The sequence below is a fragment of the Entelurus aequoreus genome, linkage group LG09 (genome assembly GCF_033978785.1).
Source record: "Entelurus aequoreus isolate RoL-2023_Sb linkage group LG09, RoL_Eaeq_v1.1, whole genome shotgun sequence".
Classification (NCBI taxonomy): Eukaryota; Metazoa; Chordata; class Actinopteri; order Syngnathiformes; family Syngnathidae; genus Entelurus; species Entelurus aequoreus.
The window spans coordinates 58,226,985-58,249,786 of record NC_084739.1 but is presented as its reverse complement, the minus strand read 5'-3'; the positions used below and the strand labels follow the sequence as shown (position 1 = coordinate 58,249,786).

At 38.8% G+C, this 22,802-nt stretch overlaps 1 protein-coding gene across 4 annotated transcripts in view; it reads left to right on the top strand.

Moving 5' to 3' along the window:
• The window catches only part of vps8 (VPS8 subunit of CORVET complex), a 103,818-nt gene that overhangs the window by 10,314 nt on the left and 70,702 nt on the right, over positions 1-22,802 (top strand). For all 4 annotated transcript variants that reach the window (XM_062059004.1, XM_062059006.1, XM_062059008.1 and 1 more), the window contains exons 6-11: positions 7,804-7,858; positions 7,943-8,067; positions 11,554-11,640; positions 14,964-15,031; positions 22,156-22,309; positions 22,387-22,446. In XM_062059004.1, coding sequence (XP_061914988.1) covers positions 7,804-7,858; positions 7,943-8,067; positions 11,554-11,640; positions 14,964-15,031; positions 22,156-22,309; positions 22,387-22,446 — 549 coding nt within the window. The remainder of the gene's footprint in view (positions 1-7,803; positions 7,859-7,942; positions 8,068-11,553; positions 11,641-14,963; positions 15,032-22,155; positions 22,310-22,386; positions 22,447-22,802) is intronic.

Genomic DNA, 22,802 nt, shown 5'->3' with positions numbered 1-22,802 from the left:
GTGATTTGCCCTGAAACCGGATTGAAAAGGTTCACAGAGATTGTTAGTCACTAAAGGCCTACTGAAATGAATTTTTTTTATTTAAACGGGGATAGCAGATCTATTCTATGTGTCATACTTGATCATTTCGCGATATTGCCATATTTTTGCTGAAAGGATTTAGTATAGAACAACGACGATAAAGATTGCAACTTTTGGTATCTGATAAAAAAAAGGCTTGCACCTACCGGAAGTAGCGTGACGTAGTCAGTTGAACATATACGCAAAGTTCCCTATTGTTTACAATGATGGCCGCATGAAGTGAGAGAGATTCGGACCGAGAAAGCGACAATTTCCCCATTAATTTGAGCGAGGATGAAAGATTTGTGGATGAGTAAAGTGCAAGTGAAGGACTAGTGGGGAGTTGAAGCTATTCAGATAGGGAAGATGCTGTGAGAGCCGGGGGTGACCTGATATTCAGCTGGGAATGACTACAACAGTAAATAAACACAAGACATATATATACTCTATTAGCCACAACACAACCAGGCTTATATTTAATATGCCACAAATTAATCCTGCATAAAAACACCTGCGTGTTTGTTATGCTAGCTCCTAGCTCCTCTGCTAGCTCCTAGCTCCATAGAACACGCCAATACAATTCAAACACCTGATCAACACACACAATCACTCAGCCCAAAAGACCGTTTACCTAACCCAAGGTTCATAAAGCTTATATATTTTTAAAAAGTTACGTACGTGACGCGCACATACGGTCAAGTTATCGAATGTTTAGCAGCCAAGGCTGCATACTCACGGTACCTGATATTCAGCTGGGAATGACTACAACAGTAAATAAACACAAGACATATATATACTCTATTAGCCACAACACAACCAGGCTTATATTTAATATGCCACAAATTAATCCTGCATAATAACACCTGCGTGTTTGTTATGCTAGCTCCTAGCTCCTCTGCTAGCTCCTAGCTCCATAGAACACGCCAATACAATTCAAACACCCGATCAACACACACAATCACTCAGCCCAAAAGACCGTTCACCTAACCCAAGGTTCATAAAGCTTATATATTTTTAAAAAGTTACGTACGTGACGCGCACTTACGGTACGGTACGTGTTATGCTAGCTCCTAGCTCCTCTGCTAGCTCCTAGCTCCATAGAACACGCCAATACAATTCAAACACATGATCAACACACACAATCACTCAGCCCAAAAGACCGTTCACCTAACCCAAGGTTCATAAAGCTTATATATTTTAAAAAAGTTACGTACATACGCAAAAAAAAGCCAAAGCTGCATACTCACAGTAGCACGTCTGCGTCTTTGTCATCCAAATCAAAGTAATCCTGGTAAGAGTCTGTGTTGTCCCAGTTCTCTACAGGCGTCTGTGTATCCAAATCAAAAGTCCTCCTGGTTAGAGTCTCTGTTATCCGAGTTCTTCCATCTTGACTGCATCTTTCGGGAATGTAAACAAAGAAGCGCCGGCTGTGTACTGTTGTGGCTGACTACGTTCGAAAAATACGTCCATTTCGCACCGACAACTTTCTTCTTTGCTTGCTTGGCTTCCTTCTCCATAATGCAATGAACATGATTGAAACAGATTCACGAACACAGATGTCCAGAATACTGTGGAATTATGAAATGAAAACAGAGCGTTTTCGTATCGGCTTCAATGTGGAAGGCATACCCGTGTTCGTCGGGCTACGTCACGCGCATACGTCATCCTCAGAGGCGTTTCGAACCGGAAGTTTAGCGGCAAATTTAAAATGTCACTTTATAAGTTAACCCGGCCGTATTGGCATGTGTTATAATGTTAAGATTTCATCATTGATATATAAACTATCAGACTGCGTGGTCGGTAGTAGTGGGTTTCAGTAGGCCTTAAGTGTTCATTTAGCTGTTGTGCAACAATTTTTTCGAGAATTTTGGAAATAAACGGAAGGTGGGAGACCGGTCGGTAGTTTACCATGAGGTTAGGATCGAGGTTAGGTCTTTTGAGCAGAGGATGAATAACCGCTTTTTTGAATGCTAGGGGAACAGTGCCGGAGGAAAGTGATAAGTTTATAATATTTAACACTGATGGACCTAATAATACAAACAGTTCCTTGATAAGTTTCCCAGGAAGTGGGTCAAGTAAACATGTTGTTTGTTTTATCCCACTTACACGCTGTAATAATTCCTCTAATGTTATTTCATCAAAAATAGAGAGACTATTTTGGAGGGCAGTGTCTGTCGTATATACAGTCGTATTTGTGTTAATAGAACCCAGTTGTAGCTGGGATGCGTTGTCTTTAATCTCCTTTCTAATGAGTTAAATTTTCTTATTAAAGAAATTCATAAAATCATCTGCCGAGTGGGTGGAGCTACTGGGAGGAGTCCCTTGTTGGGTTAGCGATGCTACTGTACTAAACAGAAATTTAGGATCGTTTTTGTTGAGGCGGATGAGATTTGAGTAGTATTTAGCTTTAGCTAAGGTAAGCATGCGTTTATAAGTTATTAAACTATCACTCCATGCTTGATGGAAAACCTCAAGTTTAGTCGCGCGCCATTTGCGTTCCAGCTTTCTACATGATAATTTATGAGCTCTAATTTCTTCTGTAAACCATTGGGTGTGCCTTTTAGGGGCCCTTTTTTGCTTTAGCGGTGCTATACTATCAATAATTTCGCGCAAGGCATCGTCAAAGTTGTTAGTGAGGTTATCAATAGAGCCGACATAATTTGGGAATGGTGCCATTACCGAAGGCAGTAGGTCAGCAAGAGTCATCGTTGTGGCAGCATTAATGTTGCGGCCGCTATAGCAGTTATTATGATTATTAGCTTGTTGACAATGAGTCAAAACTTCAAATTTTATAAGGTAATGATCGGACATTACTTTAGTATATGGAAGTATCATAACTTTGGAGGTGGTGACACCCCTGACAAGCACTAGATCTATTGTATTACCGTTGCGATGCATGGGTTCATGTATTATTTGTGTAAGACCACAGCTATCAATTATGGTTTGGAGCGCCACGCACTGAGGGTCCGATGGGGTATTCATATGGATATTAAAGTCCCCCATTATGATTATATTGTCGGCGTGCGTCACTAGATCAGCAACGAACTCTGAGAATTCACTGATAAAGTCCGAATAGGGCCCAGGGGGGCGGTAGATAACAGCCATGTCGAGAGGTAGCGGTGTGACAGACCTCATAGTAAGCACCTCAAACGATTTATATTTATTATTTAGGTTAGGGGTAAGGTTGAAATTTTCATTGTATATTAGTGCGACACCCCCTCCCCTTTTAAGAGGACGGGCAACATGCGCATTCGTATAGTTAGGAGGAGATGCCTCATTTAGCGCAAAAAATTTGTCTGGTTTGAGCCAGGTTTCGCTAAGACCAATGACGTTAAGATTGTTGTCTCTAATGACCTCATTAACTAATAACGCCTTGGGAGACAATGATCTTATGTTTAAAAAGCCCATATTATAGGTCAGGGGTCACCAACCTTTTTGAAACCAAGGGCTACTTCTTGGGTACTGATTACTGCGATGGGCTACCAGTTAGATACACACTTAAATAAATTGCCAGAAGTAGCCAATTTGCTCAATTTACCTTTAACTCTGTTATTATTAATAATTAATGATATTTATCTTTGTGGAAACACTGATCAGCTTAATGATTTCTCACAATAAATATATATAGAAACAGATAAATATCAATATGCAACACTTTATTTTTATATTTTCTCTAAGTGCACATTTTTCAAATTGAACATTTTCAAATGATCACTTCTAAGACAGTCTTGTGAAATCACAATATCCCATTTTAACTAGCTAGCCACTAACATTTTTTAACAAATCATGAATTACTTTGCACCATGTTTGTACAAATAATAACTCATGTAAAATACAAAAGTAAACTCTCAAATTTTTAAATCATGTCACACTTTGAACTGGACACCAAATCTGTTATCTGTTTCTTTGTCAGTTAGTGGGAAGCCTGGCATTGCATGCTGTTAACTAGTGTGTTGTACTCTGGTGTGTAACTTGACACTGCAACTCTGAGTGAGTCTTGCAGATGTGCATCAGTGAGGCGTGTTCTGTGTTTGTTCTTGATGAAGTTCATGTCAGAAAAGGCTGATTCACAAAGATAAGATTTTTCCTCATTGTTTGCGGAACCTTCTTAATCTTTTGGACATATTTTCACAGCAATCTGGCCTTAAGCTTAATTATGATAAATGTAAAATGTTAAGGATCGGAAATCTAAAGGGAACGTCCTTTCAAATGGAATGCAAAGTGCCTGTTTTGTGGACAGATGGACCAGTTAACATACTTGGTGTTGTTGTCCCAGAAAATCTGGAAGATCTAGGCTCAGTAAATTATGATAATCGACTAAGAAAGCTGGACAAAATTATGCAATTATGGAAAGGGAAATCCCTAACCTTGTATGGTAAAATGTCTATTGCCAACTCGTTAATTATTCCTCAATTTTTTTATTTGTTTTTGTCATTACCAGCTCCATCACAAAACTTTTTTAAGATTTATGAGCGGAGGGTCTTCGATTTTGTCTGGAACGGCAAACCAGAAAAGATTAAAAGAAAGGTTTTGTATAAAGAGTATGAATATGGGGGCCTGAAACTTCTCAACCTTGAGGCTATGTGTCTGTCTTTAAAAGCATCAATTGTTCCAAAGATGTATTTAAACATTGAGTGGTACACAAATGTCCTGTTGGACAAAAAACATGTACTGTTTAAAAAGAAATTGTATCCTTTTTTACAAGTGATCCCCTCACAGAGAGTCTGCTGGTAAAAATGGCGGGGTTCATAAAGGAAACAATCCACTCATAGTGGTGTTTTCAATTTTATGTGCCAGAAAAAAGAGACGATATTTTGCAGCAGTTAATATGGATGAACTCTAAAATGGTAATAGATGGAAAGCCTTTCTTTTGGAAAAATATGTTTGAAAGAGGAATCATTTTTGTCAATGATATTATCAATGAGAATGGTAAAATTATGAAGTATGATGAATTTAGAGCTATGTATGGTGATGCTTGCTCAAGCTTTTCATTTTATCAACTAACTGGAGTAATTGGAAAAAGATGGAAACAAATAATTAATTAATTATGGAACTACTAAATTATTAGTTTGTAAACCACTAATAAGAAATTATAGTTGGCAAAAAGGAACTAAAATAAATAGAAAAATATGTAATTTTTATTTAATAAAGAAATCTTTGAAGGCTGCCTCATACAACACAAATGGAAAATGGGAGGACTTTTTTGACTGCCCGTTGCCATGGGATGCCATATTCAAACTAATCTATAAAACCACTATCGATGTGCAAAATCGTTATTTTCAAATTAAAATTATTTATAACTTCTTACCCACAGGGAAAATGTTAAAATTATGGAATATGACAGAGTCAGATGATTGCCGATTTTGTTGTCAGGAGCCTGAATCCACCCTGCATTTGTTTTGGTATTGTCATATTGTGTCTTTGTTTTGGGTGGAAGTTGAAAAAATGTGTTTAAGGATTGGTTTGTTTATGAAGCTTAATGTGGTTTCTGTTATTTTAGGAGAGTTCATTGACAATCATGATTTAGTCAATTTAATTATAGTACTCGGTAAAATGTTTATTTTTAAGGCCAAAAACAGATATTCACTTAGTATTACTTTCTTTAAAACATGTATTCAGTATTTTCTAACTTTAGAAAGTTACATGGTTGAAAACGATAATGATGCCAAAAAACATTAAAAAAAAGATGAGAAGTCCTCAAAGGCTTATTTTGAAAGTATAATTATGTTTATAGATTATATAATATCTGTTGTTGTGTTCCCTAATTTGAGTGACCTGGACATAATCTGGACTGTACATAAATGCTTATTTTGAAAATGTAATTTTGTTTATAAATTATATGCAATCTGTTGTGTTCCCTAATTTTTTTCTGTGTACATGAATGAAGGTGTGTGTTGCTGAGTCCGACTTGGACATTATCTGGACTTGGCCTGGTTTAAAAAACCCTTTAAACAAATCTAATTTCATTGACAACCTGGTCTGTTGAAGATAAGGCCCTTTTTTTTAGAAATAAAATAAAATAAGATAAATAAATAAAAAACATTTTCTTGGATAAAAAAGAAAGTAAAACAATATAAAAATAATTACATAAAAAATAGTAATTAATGAAAATGTTAGTGGACCAGCAGCCTATACAATCATGTGTGCTTCAGGGACTGTGTCCCTTGCAGATGTGTTGTCTATGTTGTGGAAACCAGAATATTGGTAGCAGAAAGAAATAACCCCTTTTGTGTGAGTGGGTGTGGATGAGTGTGCATGGGGGAGGTTGTTTGGGTTGATGCACTGATTAAAAGTGTATCTTGTGTTTTTTCTATGTAGATTTATTTAAAAAAAAAAAAAAAAATTAAAAAAAAAAAAAAAAAATTTTTTTTTTTTTTTTTTTTTTTTTAGAACAGGCCCGCGGGCGACTCATCTGGTCCTTACGGGCGACCTGGTGCCCGCGGGCACCGCGTTGGTGACCCCTGTTATAGGTATTGGGCTGTTTTGAGTTTTTGTTAAGATTATCCGTAGTGGCAATATAAACAATGTTGCGTTTATTATGCGTAGTGCACTTTAAATAGTTTCGACCATATCTAGGAATTGATATGACGGGAATTTTCCGATGGTTTGCTTGGTGCTGCAATAGACTGGACATATCATAATTTGCCACCTCAGTAGAATGCATGTCCACCTCTGACACAGACACAACAGAAAAAACATTATGTGAATTGTGTATTATTCTAAGAGAATTGCTATGCGTACATGGATTATCCAGCCTGGCGCTGGCTAGTTCTATCTTAACTGACTCCTCACCCGGACTAACAGACATTGTAATTGTCTGTGACCGGGCTTGCTCTAGTGTAGTCAGTCAAGTGAGACTTAAACAGTAGTCTATGTACTGTAATGTTCCATGCCAACAAAGCAAGCATGCCTGATTGAAAGTTTTCAGAAGCAAAGTTTCACTTTTCATAATGCACTACATCAATGCTAATTGATGTAGGACAATTGGACAATTGGACATGCCATATACATGCTACTGATTACCATTGGTGATATTACACGGCAATTTTAACCCCTCTGAATTTGGTAATGAAAATTTCAACTAAAATGCACTTTACTTACAGTACAAAAAACAAACACAACAAAATAGGACACTAAGCGAAGCTTGGACTAACTAGGGCAGACCTGGAGAGTTGAGAGTTGAAATTGTATTATTACACAAATTAACATTTATTACCACATGAACACACACCAAACTGGTACTGGTATCAATTCTCAGGTACCGGAATTGGTATCGTATCGGTTCAGATGTGAACAGTATCCATCTCTAGCCCATGATTTACAGTCTAGTTGTCTACATAGTCTATTATGCATTTGCAGATTATATATTGTAGTTCCAGATTAGAGAACCGGCCCCTATGTGAAACAGCCTTAGGAAGATGCTACTAAAAAACTCAAGAGATCAAATTTATCCCAAATGAGTAAACACTCGGTAACCATAAAATCCTGAGCTGAAACTAGACAGCTGGCTCTTTGCTGTGTAAATATGTAGTCGTTCAGCAATAATTTGTAGATATCATGGGTAATAATTAAGCAATACAATTGTTTGTTCGACATAAATTCAGCACAATATCGAATACCAATACCAATTTCTCCAGAGTTTTCTTTTTAGTATGCTGCTTTTTGTATTTTGTGATAAGCTTTTGCTTTCATTTTGTGACTTTCTAGACCTTAAGTAGTTATATATTTGCATCTTCTCTTCAGACAGTTGCAGGTGTGATTGTTGTGGGGACATCTCATGGTCTGGCTTTGGTTTTTGGTAAGACATGTCATGTCAACCTTTTTTTATTTATTCCAGAGCCTGGCTTTAATGATGCATTTTTTCTTTAATCATCCTCTCCAGATACCAACCAAGCTTTACGGCTCTGTCTTAATAACAAAATAACTGGAGCGGAGTTTGGAGCTATTTCTGCCCTCAGCATCAACAATGACTGCTCAAGACTTCTCTGCGGATTTGCCAAAGGACAGGTACTATCCAAACCACTTGGGATTTTTTTTTGAGATTGTCAAAACAGGTGTGTTTTGTATGTGGATTTTCAGTTCAGTTAAGTTCAGTTTCAGTTTATTTCGAACATGCATACGATACAATGTAATGCATCACATATTTCCAGTTGTTTCATTACAGCACGTCCGAAAAAGAGTAGGAAGAAGCAGAGTTTATTTAATCCTACCCCTTTTCATATAATATCAATTTTATCCCATGTCTTTGTTCTCTGTTTGTAACAGAACAGTGAATAAATAAATAATATACCATAAGTACCGTAAGTAAACAAGTATTAAATACATAAATCATTATCTAAAAAAAATGGTTTTAAGATGTTCATCATAATTGTTGTTTTTTGTACTTTGTAAGCACTTGTAGTTTGAACAGCATCTTAAACTGAATCATATTGGTGCTTTGTTTGATTTATTTGCTTAATCCATTCCATAATTTAATTCCTCATATGGATATGCTAAATGTCTTAAGTGTTGTACACGCATACAAATGTTTTAAATTAGATTTTCCTCTAAAGTTATATTTTTCCTCTTTAGTTGAAAAGAATTGTTGAAAAGAATTGTTGAACATTATTAGGTAGTAGGTTATAGTTTGCTTTGTACATAATTTTAGCTTGATCTTTTTTGTAAAACGGTTAGTGAATGAAGCACACATTTTTAGTTGTTTCCCCATATTTCTACACAGTAACTCAGATATTGTAACAATAGTGAGCAGTAGAGAATATGAAGTGATTTTTGGTCCAATACATATTTTGCTTTATTCATTATTGACGTGTTTCTTGCTACTTTACGTTGCATTTTTTTACATGAGGTTTCTTGTTCATTTTATCATCTATTATTACACCCAAAAATGAGTTTCTTTTACCCTTTCAATGTCTACTCTGTCTATTTGTATTTGTGTTTTACTTTCCCTTCTACTGTTATCAAATAGCTTTATTTTAGCTTCACTGAAATTTAAAGATAGTCCGTTTCTGTCAAACCATATTTTAAATTTGTTAATTTCTTCTGATATTTTTTGTATTAGTGTGTTCTCTCCTGAACAAAACACAGTTGTATCATCTGCAAATAATACTACTAACTGTAAGTCCTTTGTAACTTTACAAATGTCATTTATATAAAGACTAAACAATTTTGGTCCCAGTATTGATCCCTGAGGTACACCACAAGACATTTTTAGTGTTCGCCTATCTTCATGTATTGCTTCCTGTTGTTTAAGTAGTTTCTTACCCAGTTCAAGACCAACCCTCTGATGCCATACCATTCTAATTTGTTTATTAAGATACTGTGATTGATTGTGTCAAATGTTTTTGTTAAATCCATAAACACTGCAGCTGCAATTTTTTTCTATCTATTGCATTGGTAATCTCTTCTGCTATTTCGATAAATGCCATTGATGTAGAAATGTTGGCTCTGTATCCGTATTGGTTATCTGTGTGTGTTTCATTTTTATTTACTAATTTGTCCAATCTGTTGTTAAACAGTTTTTCAATAATTTTAGAAAATTGTGGAAGTAGAGAAACAGGTTTGTAGTTTGTAAACTGGTGTTTGTCGCCAGTCTAATAAATTGGTTCGACTTTTGCTATTTTAATTTTATCTTGGAATTTGCCTATTTGAAATATATGTTAAAGGTTGTGAAATCTCTTCAATAACCTTTTTTGTCGTTTCCATATCACTTCCGTTACGATCAGTTGAGGTCTTGGATTTACATTTTTTCACAATATTAATCATCAGATTATTTCCTCTTGTCACACCATCGAGGAACATCCAGTGGGGATTTCTGTCTATAGTGTCATTCAAGTCCTCAACTGACTCGGGATCTGGAATCTTTTCCTGCAGATTTGGTCCAATGTTCACAAAGTACTTATTGAAGCTTTCAACTACTTTGTTCATATTGTCATTTTTTACATTTCTACCTGATAAGTATTTAGGATAATCCTTCTTAGCACCATTTTTAATAATGCCCCATGTTGCTCTCAAATTGTTTATGTTCCGGTCCAATAATTGACTGTAATATTATTTTCTCCTTTTTTCTAGTATACCAGTTAGCTTGTTCTTATATGTCTTGTACTTGTTTTCTGCCTCTGTAGATCTTTGTGTTATAAATGTTCTATATAATGTATTATTCTTGTTGCAAGCATTTTCAGTCCTTTTGTCGTCCATGGTTGATTGTTTTTATTTTGCTTCTTACTAAATTGTTTCAATGGACGGTGTGTGTCATAAAGCATCTCAAAAGTATTAAAAAAGATACCTTATGCATCATCTATCAATCAATCAATGTTTACTTATATAGCCCTAAATCACGAGTGTCTCAAAGGGCTGCACAAGCCACAACGACATCCTCGGCTCAGATCCCACATCAGGGCAAGAAAAAACTCAACCCAATGGGATGACAATGAGAAACCTTGGAGGGGACCGCAGATGTGGGGACACGATTAATCGTTAAAAGATAGTGATCTTAATTCACTCTTGTGCGCAATTTCCACTTGCTGTAATATAAACAAACTTAGCATTGTAAACTGTAAAATGTGGTTTTAATGAGCTCACTGATGCCAATAGTAGAGAGAAGGGATGTGTACCGTTCACATTTGAACAGATACGGTACCAATTCCCGGTATGTGGAAATTGATAACGGTACTCAACGGTACCGATTTTCGGTATTTTTTTGTGTGTTAATAAATATTAATTGTTTTTGATAATAATATCAAATTTTTTATTGCAACGTGTGTAAATAAGCTGGTTATGATAATTCATGTCCAGTTGTTATATCTCGTTTTATTACCACATTTCCGACTCGTTTGCAAGTATGACACTAAGTTGCAATTACAATTGCAAGTCCAAGACATGAGATAGCACTAGTGGATAGTTTATGGTGTGTTTTTTTGTTTCTTTCTTGTTGCGCCCTAAAAAGTGTTAATATTCTAAGTATTTTACTTATTTAAACACACCAGCTGTTTGACTGTAATGTGCATTTTAGTTGATTGCTCACATAGGGATGCTTTACTGACCTATGCCCTGAGAGCTGCACACTGCTCCTCAAGTGGAAGGGGTAAATGCAAAGACAAATTCCACTATACATTGAATATATGTAATAAATGACCACCATTTGTCGTAATTAACACAAGCCTACCTCTTGCAACTGTACTCGGGCCAAGGAAGTGGACGCGCTTGAGTCCAACACGAAGAACTCACATTAGTCAAACAATGCAGAGTTTAGGTGATTTTTAAAATGACTGCACCCTCATTTCACAAACCAGATAGATAAGTGCTGTTTTTATGTGACATAAGATTCTAGAAAAACCTGTGGTCAAAGATCATATTGGTACTATATTTTAGTTATATTGTATGCCTAACTAATATTTAGCAGTTACAGTACACCATCTGTGAAATATTATCGATGGTTCCACATTCAGTCCTTTTAATAACCTAATTTCTTGGTTTGTTTGTCCCTGTTAATTTTAGATTACTATGTGGGATCTTGCCAATGGGAAACTTCTTAGAACTATCACTGATGCACACCCTCCAGGGACAGCAATTCTGCATGTGAAGGTATGTCAAATCCTCTACGGCAGTGATTCTCAATCTGTGGTACACGGGCTCCATCTCATGGTACGCCAAAACATTTCTTGATTAATGTACAGTGTTTTATTTTCCTATATTCAAACACAGTGTTAATGTTCAAACTGTGAACATATTAAATAGTAAATTCAACCTCTGCCTTGTTTTTAATTAATACTTTGGCCTACTACGGTATTTTAATGTTGGCCATTATGGTGATACTTGAAAAGCCAAGTGTTTTTTGAGGTGGTACTTTGTGAAAAAAGTTTGCAAACCGCTGCTCTACAACAAGTTAAAATGTTAATAAAAGTGTATGGCTGGTTTTCGGGATTAGATGATTTTGACCTTGTGTGCATGGCAGAACAGTGATTAGTGCTCATGCCTCACAGAGAGAAGGTCCTGTGTTCGATTTCTGGGCTCAGGGTCTACTGTGCATGTTCTCCCCATGACTGTGTGGGTTCTCTCCGCTTACCCTGGCTTCTTCACACCTCCAAAGACATGCACCTGGGGATAAGCTAATTGGTGACACTAAATTGGCTCTAGTGGGTGAATGTAAGTGTGAGAGCTTGTCGTCTGTTTTTGTCGGCCCTGCGATAAGGTGGCAACTTGGCTCCAGCAACAGCGCCAACCCGAGAGGTAAAAAATGGATGGATGGACCTGGTGTGCATAATAGGACTACAGGCAAGCCTACAAGCCGAACATTTATCTAATGACTGTCTTGTTTGCCCCCAGTGGAACAACCCACTCTATGCTCCCCCGTTGAAGTCAAGTCAGTCTGCTTTAACACTGTTTAATGCATTGTGACGCTACCACAATGAAAGAAGAAATTTGTGTCAGCTCTCGTAAAAGTAGCCGATACTGAACAAAGCGCATTCTAGCACATATTTAATTAACTCTAAACACAAAAGTACATATGTGACCATTGTTTTTATATATTCGAGGATGCTGAGCTTCCCTTACAGTCTTAAAGCAATTGCCATTGGCACATACCCATATTCCAGCCTATGGCATGTTAAAACAAGGCGGGTAAGGGAAGTCGGCAAGGGTCTCAGTCTTACCGCCGAAACTGGCCCTCATTCAATTTCTCTCCTTGAAGGAGCGTCACTGTCCTATTAAAATATGCACATTGTGCATTTTGTAGATTGCTGTCTGCAGGTACATCTCGGATGTATTAAAGTACGTCCACATTGCACACATGCTGACTCTGCTTCAGACAATTGCGTGTGTCTTGCCTACGTCATCACAACATCCAGGAGATTTGGTTAATCGCAGTTGAAATATTTGTTTGCCAAATTTAAATGAACTTTTAAAAGACCCAATATTTTGACACAAATTTAGTAAAATTTTCCGAGTGTCATATCCAAACATTTATTGCTTATCTGCAATTCATTGACTTGCTCAAAACCTGGTGACAATATAGTAAGAATTAAGTGCACATTTGGAAACAACAATAAAATAAATAATAAAATCCAATAAAATAATAATATAAAACATGTTTTCAGTTATTTCACCTTTTTTTGTTAAGTACATAACTCCACATGTGTTCATTCATAGCTTAGATGCCTTCAGTGACAATCTACAATGTAAATAGTCATGAAAATAAAGAAAAACATTGAATGAGAAGGTGTGTCCAAACTTTTGGCCTGTACTGTATGTTGTTGATGTGTATGCTGTATTATTGGCTGTACAGATTTACTTTAAAAGAGAAGTTTGCAATATTCTCTTATTGTCTTATTTGTATTTGACTTTATTAAACGTTTGGGGAGAATTTTATTAAAACAGAACCAGTTTTCTTTTAAGTAATATAAAAAAATATCAGAGCTGTTATTTATTTTATGGAGGAATGTAGTTAATCATAGAACTGGCACCCAATGTTATTTAAAAAAAGTATTGATTTTGATTCAAGAATCAACTTTGTCACTTCACCCCCGGAGCTGCGCCGCTTCTGGCTGCGACTGCTGTTAGCTGCTTCCCCGTTGCAAGTCTTGAGTTTGTATGTCATAATGTGTGCTTATGCTTTCTGAGGTTTTTTTCCTAGTGCCACACTGCACCCCCTACCGGACCACAGTTTGGTAATAGTTTTTTTTCCTCCCACCTCCATCCTCGTGTTTTCTTTTTCCCATCTTCTACAGGGTGCCACCCATCTTGTATTATTTTTGTAAGTTAAGTGAGTAGACAAACATTTTAACCAATTTTGGGGCGATTCTTTTTAATTCTAATTACATGCTTCCATCTTTATTAAGATGTGGTAATTAATTGTGTCAATGGATGCACTATAATATAACCGGACCAGTCAAGAAACAAAACTTCTGTCAAATCGTTATTATAATAACGTACATTCATATAGCACTTTTCTGGAGGCAGACATGCTGAAGGCTCTGTCCCCAAAACCTTGTAATTTGATGTGAGTGATTGACAGCAGGCCCATGCTGGAGTACAGCAAATTTCAGGATGGAGTGCGTTGATGAAGGATGTCGAACAAGTAGGGGGCAGTGAGTGCGTGCACGGATTTATAGGTGAAGAGAAATATTTTGTAAGTGATGCGGGACTTGACATGGGAAGCCAGTGGAAACGGATGAATGTTGAGGAGATGTGTCATGAATTTTGCACTTACCGGTACTTGAATTGTTCCGGGCTTGGCTGGAATCCCTAAACAGTACTCCATGGCAGTAATCCAGCCGGGAGTAATGGAAACAAGAATTTGTGTTTTTGCTACAGAGTCTGAGAGTCAGACGAGACGAGAGATTGTAACAGGCAGATATGACTGATTTGGTGTGTGACGCCAGGTTTTCGAAATTCATCAGATGATTTTATTTAACACCTGTCAATGTGGAGTTTTTCTATCTACCGGAGTAGCCGCATGAGACAAATGACCATGAATGTGTTTTTTTTACCATTTAGTTTGAGTAGGTTGGTTGTCACTTAGGTTTTCATTGCTGAAGGCAGTTGACCAGAGAAGATGGTGAGGTGCTGTGACTTAACAATCCTTGACTGCGAATGAGGCAAACATTTGGGTTTAATGTCCATTCATCCATCCATCCATCCATTTCTACCGCTTGTCCCTTACGGGTTTGCAGGGTGTGCTGGAGCCAATCTCGGCTACATTCGGCGGAAGGCGGGGTACACCCTGGACAAGTCGCCACCTCATCGCAGTGCTAACACAGATAGACAGACAACATTCACACTCACATTCACACACTAGGGCCAATTTAGTGTTGCCAATAAACCTATCCCCAGGTGCATGTCTTTGGAGGTGGGTTAAATGTATTTTTAAATAATCCTGTCATTTTTCTTTCCGATTTTTATGTTCCAAGTTCACAGCCGACCCAACTCTTGCAGTGTGCAGTGACAGTGGTGGATCTGTTTTTGAGCTGACTTTCAGGTAAACTATGTTTTATTGAACACTACTTGCTGCCTATGTATTTTTCATGTAAATAACACCATTTTGTCAGGTTTCTTTATGACTCAAACTCTTTTAATGCATGCACACACTTGGTTTCACTTTACACCTGATGTCCATTGTCCAGCACTTTCGGCTCGTGTGAGCGCTTTTATCTGCAGTCAAATTCAGTACACCTTTGTTTGGAACAATTGGACAAGGTGGGCCAGCGAGCGTTACAATTAATTATCCATGTGTACACTGTTGCAGTGTCATAGTGACTGTAATGTCATAGCTTCTCGTCAGTTTTGAATGATATGTAATTCGATCGCTCCTCTCGTGAGTTATTAATGACAGTTGCCACAGTGCACAACAGAAAAACAAAACAACTGGAAATACAAACAATTTGGTTTATGATACAATGTGTGTCCATAGTCTGAATGTGCACCATATGAAACATAAGACTTCCAATGCAGGTTGTCAGCTTTCATCACGTCCTGGTGAGGACAGGCTGATGAAAACTGATGTTTTCAAATAGGAATTGTTGCAATGGTGAGTAAAATATGACAGAAGACACAATACAAACTGTAATTCGGCCTTAAACCCATTAGGTGGCAACAAAGACCATTAGATCACTCCAAGAGCGCAATGTTAACGTGACGGAACAAGCATAAAGGCTGGAATATACTTTTGCGTCACATTGTTTGTGTCCCCCTAGTTCTTTCATGGGGGATGGCGCCAGGTGTGTAATTCTCTTCCAAAACACTAAGGAGCAGTGTCTCCAAAAGGAACAACCACGACCGCCGTTGACTAGATATTTACCTTCTTGTAAAGAATGGCAACAACCGCAATAGACATCTTTGTCTACACTAGAGCTAATCATTCAGAATTATTAGTTTACTTTTAATGGACGTTTTACTCATAAACCAGAGGAAAATACGTTTGTGAAGATGGACTATGCAACTTCTGAACGTGCCGCGGCAGAGGACGCTATTAGTATTTGCAACGCTATTCGGCCGTTCGGAACAAGAGAGAGCTATGTAATTGAAAATAAACAAAACTGTTAAATTATTATTATGACCACATGCTGGTGTTAATGCACCAGCACAATGTGGCTATTGCTGAAGATAGGGAGAAGTTCTGGCATGCAGAAGCTAAACACCTTAAGTCCGCGGCCTTTAACAACAACATGAGCCGTGTCTTCAGTCTGCTGCGCCAAGCCCGTAATGGCCTATGCATCAAGACAGCCCTGGTAAAAGATTCTGATGGCAATCTCATAACAACTGAAGCAAACTGTCTTGGACGATGGAAAGAGCACTTCAGCCTCCTTCTGCAGCACAGTACCACCCCAACGCTGCAGCCCTTAGTGACGTCTGCTTTACAAACCCTTTGACACCCAAGGAAGTCAGAGCAACTCTTAAGAAACTTAACAGGAAAGCGCATCTGTGCAACAAATGCTGAGACGCTAAAATCAGGTGGTGAGAGCATTGTCGAGTTGCTTGCCCACATATTCCATCAAGTGTGGGACACTGAAAGGCTTCCCAACGACTGAACCAGATGAGTCATCTTATCCCTCTGGAAACGTAAGGGTGGCAGGCTCGTCGGCAACAACCACAGAGGCATCACCCTACTTTGCATTCCCGGCAAGCTCTTTACCAGGATCTTGCTAACTTGTGCTCTCCCAGCCATCAAAAGCAGCCGCTGTTCCCCAGCAGGCTGGCTTCATGCCTAATCACTACACAACAGACCACATCTCTGCTGTTCGTCTACTGATAGAGAAGACCTATGAATTCCGTAAAGACCGCCATCTCTACATCGGGTTCATAGATCTGAAGGCTGCCTTTAACACCAACTGCCATGCTTCACTGTGGAGTATTCTTCTGACCCTTGGAGCACTGTCTAAGATTGTTTCCCTGTTCAAGCTGCTTTACAGGAACGCACAGAGTGGTGTCCACATTAACGGCAGATACTTTGCGTTTGCTTGGGCCATGTGGCTGCTCCTGACCTCTTTAACTGGATCATTGACCACCTAATGTCCAGAGTTTGTGAGCGGATCCCCGGACTGTCCTTTGGCATCTACCACCTAACCTACCTGGAGTACGCGGACGATACCACCTTCTCAGCACATCGTACAGCCAGCTGAGAGACGCTCTGGGCATATACAGTGAAGAGGCAGCGAAGCTTGGCCTCCATTGAGATGGATGAAAACCAAGTTCATGTATGTTGGTGATGGACCAGATCCACCTCCCCTGCGGGTTGGTAACAACATTGTAGAGCCTGTCAAGAACTTTGTGTATCTGGGGTCCATAGTGTTGGACAACAGGGACCTAAAACCAGAGATCATCATCAGAAGAGCCATAGATGCATCAACCCTGCAGTCTCTCTGGAAACCACTCTGGCGACACTAGACCGTCTCACACAAGACGAAGCTCCTAATTTACAACTCTGCAGTACTCTCCATCCTGCTTTATGCCTCGGAGACTTGGCCCCTTAACAGGGCTCTGGCGGAAAGACTCAATGACTTTGATAGCAGGGGTCTTGAACCATCGACAACATTAGGTGCACCCAATGTGTTCCCAACGAAGTGCGTAGAGCCAGCACGTGCCAGCCCAGTGCATCATGCCTGGCTGCGCAACGTCGCACCCGCTGGTTCACCCATGTCCTCCGCCTTCCTCCTGCCCATACGACAAGAGCCATTCACCAGTTTGACCCAAGGGCCGCAGGCTGAAGAAGACCACGAGGCAAACCCCGCACCGAATGGCTCGACGTCATTGCAGGCGACCTGTGGAGGACGCACAACAGCTGGCACAAGACCGCTTTGGAAAAAAACTAGTTAATCTGGTCGGCTCAACGCACATGGGTGGGAGCCCCTTTTCCCCTTCGCAGAAGCCCCTGAGAAAAGAAAGAAAGCCGGTGTTAATGTGTATGGTCATGTGTTATTGATGATTGGGAATAAAAAAAAAAAAGTTAAGAGTGTCATTTGTGACTTCTTATGGACGCAACAACAACACAATAAATTAAAAAATGACATATTCTGTTAGGCCTGGGCGAATATATGATCGTAATCGATGATCAGGATTATTTGAGCTCGAGCACGGTGATCAGCTGTATATATTACGGTACCTTGATCAGACATGGCGGAAATGTCTCTTATAAGATACCGCAGTAGTAAACTGTAGGGAAGCAACAGTGCTTGATATAATCCTGCACGGAACAATCCACCTTTTTTGACAGTGATCTTGCATCTGTGAAAGTGTGTGTTTGTGTGCGTGACAATCCCGTTCCACCGCTGCAAAAGTCTGGCTCGTCACAACGTAATTAATGTTCAACCAGAGTTGTGCCTCTTCCCCCTTACACAGCTGGAAGTGCAGTCTAGAAGAATAAAATAAAGAAATATGCTTAACACTGGCATAGAAGTTGAAACACAAGTTTGAGAAGGAGCAGCAACTTTAGTGACAGACTTTAGACTCACTGCAGCTCACTAGTAATCTTGCCCAGAATGCAGACTCATAGGCAAGCAAAGAATGTCTTTGTGACTGAACTATACTGTATTGGTCCCAACTTTGAGAATAAACACACCGACTAATTTTATCAGAAAAAGACATTTCTATATTCAAATATTTTGAATCAGAATTTTTATTTGTGTTTTCAAAGATTCAACTCCTCTGATATAACATGTACTAAAATACTCTGCAGACACTTTGTTCAAATCGTTTTTTAGTTTGTGAATAAAAACATTTTGTTCCTGAAATAATCATGAAATGTGTTTTATGTGTTGGTACATATTGTGTTACAGTATCTCAAATTAAAACTTCACTTTAATGTATTTTCATTAATCTCCAGTATTTGAGTATTTAAAAAAACCCTCCAATCTGCCTTACCTCCTGCCGTTTTCCAAAGCAATGTCTGTTACAAGATACTGCAGTAATAAACAGTAGGGGTGCAATGGTACTCGGGATAATCCTACACAGGACAATGTGCCTTCAATAAAAAATAAAAAATCGTGATATTAATTAATTATTATAATTTTTTTGCCATATCGCCATGCCCTACATTCAGTAATTATGTGTTGAACGCACCGAGATATGAAGTACACTATATCCATTCTCATGCAAATGTATAAACAGTTGCTTTATTTCATACAATAATTTGTGCATTTCAAACACAATGTGTGCTCTCTTGTTTTTGGGAAGACTCCTCTTCAAAAACTGACCAATCACGGCTCTGCGGTCTGTGTAGCCGGCGATGCGAACCTAGGATATTTGGGAAGTGCACATAAGGCTTGCTGAAAGTTACACGGGGGAGGGGGCAAGACGGACGTCGCTTACGCAAATTACGTGACGAGGGTATAACCCCAGCCTTAACTGTCATATGAAGATCGGCGCATCCCTCTCTTGCCAAGAGGGAGCTAGTGCGCGCTGGGTGTCGTACTTCAAAATACTTTTTTTTCCATGAGCTGTTCTCTGTTCACCTTCGTCTGTGCGGATGCTTTACTGGCCATTTGTATTACATGCGAGGGAGCACAATTCATTGCATACATTAATTTTTGGAATAAAAATTAAAAATGTTCCTTTTTTAGAAGGATATATGAGCTGAGCGCTCAAAAGTTAAACTATGTAGGTCAGTGACAAATACAAGCAAGTCAAGCCCAATACAACTGTGCTTTGTGCAATTCTGCATCCAGCAATTATAAAAATAACCATTATTCTGCAGAAAAAAGCATATTTGTTTTTTCAGGAAGTATAAGCAATGTAATTAGGCTTGCGGTGTCTCCAGCTGTGGAGAACACCTTTAAGCGTTTGTCGTTCTTTGTGCCCACAGGAATCGATGAGGAAATCTTTGAAAACTCGAAAATCCTTTCAAGTAATTGAAACCCTAAGAATTGGTTTTCACAAGAACCGGTTTTCGATTTTCATCCATACACATAGGCTGCATATCCCATAGCAACGACATACTGAATCATGCTGTAGCTTCCATTATCCATCCGTCTTCGTACGCTTATCCGGGGTCGGGTCGCAGAGGCAGCAGTTTAAGCAGAGAAACCAAGACTTCCCTCTCCCCAGCCACTTCGTCCAGCTCCTCCCGGGGGATCCAGAGGTGTTCCTAGGCCAGCTGGGAGACATAGTCTTTCCAACGTGTCCTAGGTCTTCCCCGTGGCTTCCTACTGGCCGAACGTGCTCTAACCCCCTCCCTAGGGAGGCGTCCGGGGGGCATCCTGATCAGATGCCCTAACCACCTCCTCGCTGTGGAGGAGCAACAGCTTTTACTTTAAGCTCCTCTCGAATGACAGAGGTTATCGCCCTATCTCTAATGGAGAGCCCCGCCACCTGACAGAGGAAACTCATTTTGTCCGCTTGTACCCGTCATCTTGTCCTTTCGGGCACAACCCAAAGCTCATGATCATAGGTGAGGATAGGAATATAGATTGACTGGTAAATTGAGAGCTTTGCCTTCTGGCTCAGCTCCTTCACCACGACGGCACTGTATCTTGATATATATCTTAAGAACTGAATACTCTTAAGAGTGTACTGAATGATTCAGATATTTTGCAAAATTTATCTGGCTGGTATATTCGCCTCTGAACCTACTACTGGAGGTAAATAAACAGTAACCATATGTAATCCTTGTCAAACTAAGTTAACCTGGTAGTGCCTCTGGGTCATGGGTGCCCATTAAGTCCTAGTGGTTAGAGTGTCCGCCCTGAGATCGGTAGGTTGTGAGTTCAAACCCCGGCCGAGTCATACCAAAGACTATAAAAATGGGACCCATTACCTCCCTGCTTGGCACTCAGCATCAAGGGTTGGAATTGGGGGTTAAATAACCAAAAATTATTCCCGGGCGCGGCCACCGCTGCTGCCCACTGCTCCCCTCACCTCCCAGGGTGTGAACAAGGGGATGGGTCAAATGCAGAGGACAAATTTCACCACACCTACTGTGTGTGACAATCATTGGTACTTTAACTTTAACTTAAGTCGACCGCTAGCTAGTCGGTCGATCCATAGGCATTAAAGAAATGGAGCTAAAAATGACCGATCATCAATTTTTACTATGACGTCACTTGATTGACATTCACGGCAGCTGAGGATCTTGTGAGTTGACGCTGGCTGCTGCAAGTTCACTATGAAGAAAAAAAATCAACCGGCAGGAATACGAGAAGCACTGGCCGTCAAAAGTGTAAAGACTGCAATGTTCCTGTCTTCACAATAAAAGTGTTGCTCTCTCCTGCCTGCGCTAACAAAATAAAGGGTCTCAGAAAAAAACAGCGCATACAAGCTAGCAAGCTACGGAGTTAGCCTTCAATGTATTCCTTGTAAACGGTATAAAAATTAGTCTTGAAGCTGGACAAATAAGAAGCTAAAAACTAATCCCTTTCATGTAGTATTAAAAAGAGAAGGGGACTTTTTTTTGCCTTCACAATGTAAATTCAAAACTGTGGAACTTATTAGCACTACTGTAAATCCTGTCTGATTTCAATCAATGCATATCATCAGAATAAAGTAAGACACCAACTTATATTCTTGTCTTCATAAATAAAATAATCCTTATGCTTTAAAGATGCTTGTGTATTTATCTAACAAAAAATGTATATGAGGTATATCACCTCGACCTGGTCATTTGATAAGTAGCTCGCCTGCTGAAGAAGTGTGGGAACCTTTGCTCTAGGCCGTGGGATAGCAACCCAACAATTGATGAACTCTGTTTGTACGCTAAATGCAAATTGCTATATTATTTGGTATGAAGAATGAATATTTTTAACAATGACTGTAATTAGGTTACCAGCTGTCCACTATAATCATTATCAGTAGTAAGCTACTGAGAAAGAACAAAATAAAAATTTTGAACATTTTCTACCCCCTTATTAATTTGTCAAGTTGTTTCACATTGTCTGGCGACAATATATTTATGCTGAGGTGAGTCAATAACCAGTTAATTAAGTGAAAAGACAGTGAAGTTTTTATTAACTGTTTTTGTGAGCACTTACTGCATGTGATTTTCAACTGATTACTTTCCTGCTAATTAGTGATTAAATACTGTGTCGAGCCCTGACATTTTTATTTGCAACATTTTATTTAGATTATATTAAATTTATCCTGTCTCTCAATTTCTGCATTTCTTTTTGCTTTCAGGAGAGTAATGGGCATGCGTTCCTGTGACTCGAGATGTCTCTTCAGTGGTTCCAAAGGGGAAGTCTGCTGTATTGAACCGTTGTGTGCACCTTCTGACTTCACTGACCACCCTTTAACTAATTACTATTTACTGGCTTTGGCTTCCCTCACAAAGGTACACTCATGCTTTGCCTAGCCCTCCTATTTAAACACAAAGTTGTGTTTTGAAGATTGTTTTTCCACTCTCATCAGATTCTGGTGATTGGACTAAAGCCCTCCCTGAAAGTTTGGATGAGCTTTCCCTATAGCACGGTTGGTATTTGTCCAAGTTCTTAGAGTATTTGAGAATAGTAGGCCTGTGTTCTGACAAAAACAACAACAACAACACACATGTACATAACAATATGAATGGCTAAGAATATAAAAAGACAACACAGTAATGTCTAGAGCAGGACTTCTATGCAACATATAATGGCAAAGTACAGCCTGCAGGCCACATTAGCATTTTTAACCTTAAAGAAAATATTCTACAATTCTACACATTTTACAATAAAATAACCATTGCTTCAATGGTTTTATTATTAATATTTATTTAAGTACTTATTATTAGTGTTTTTATTTAAGTACTTAATATTAGTGTTAGTCTTTTCATACTCTTATTGCATTTT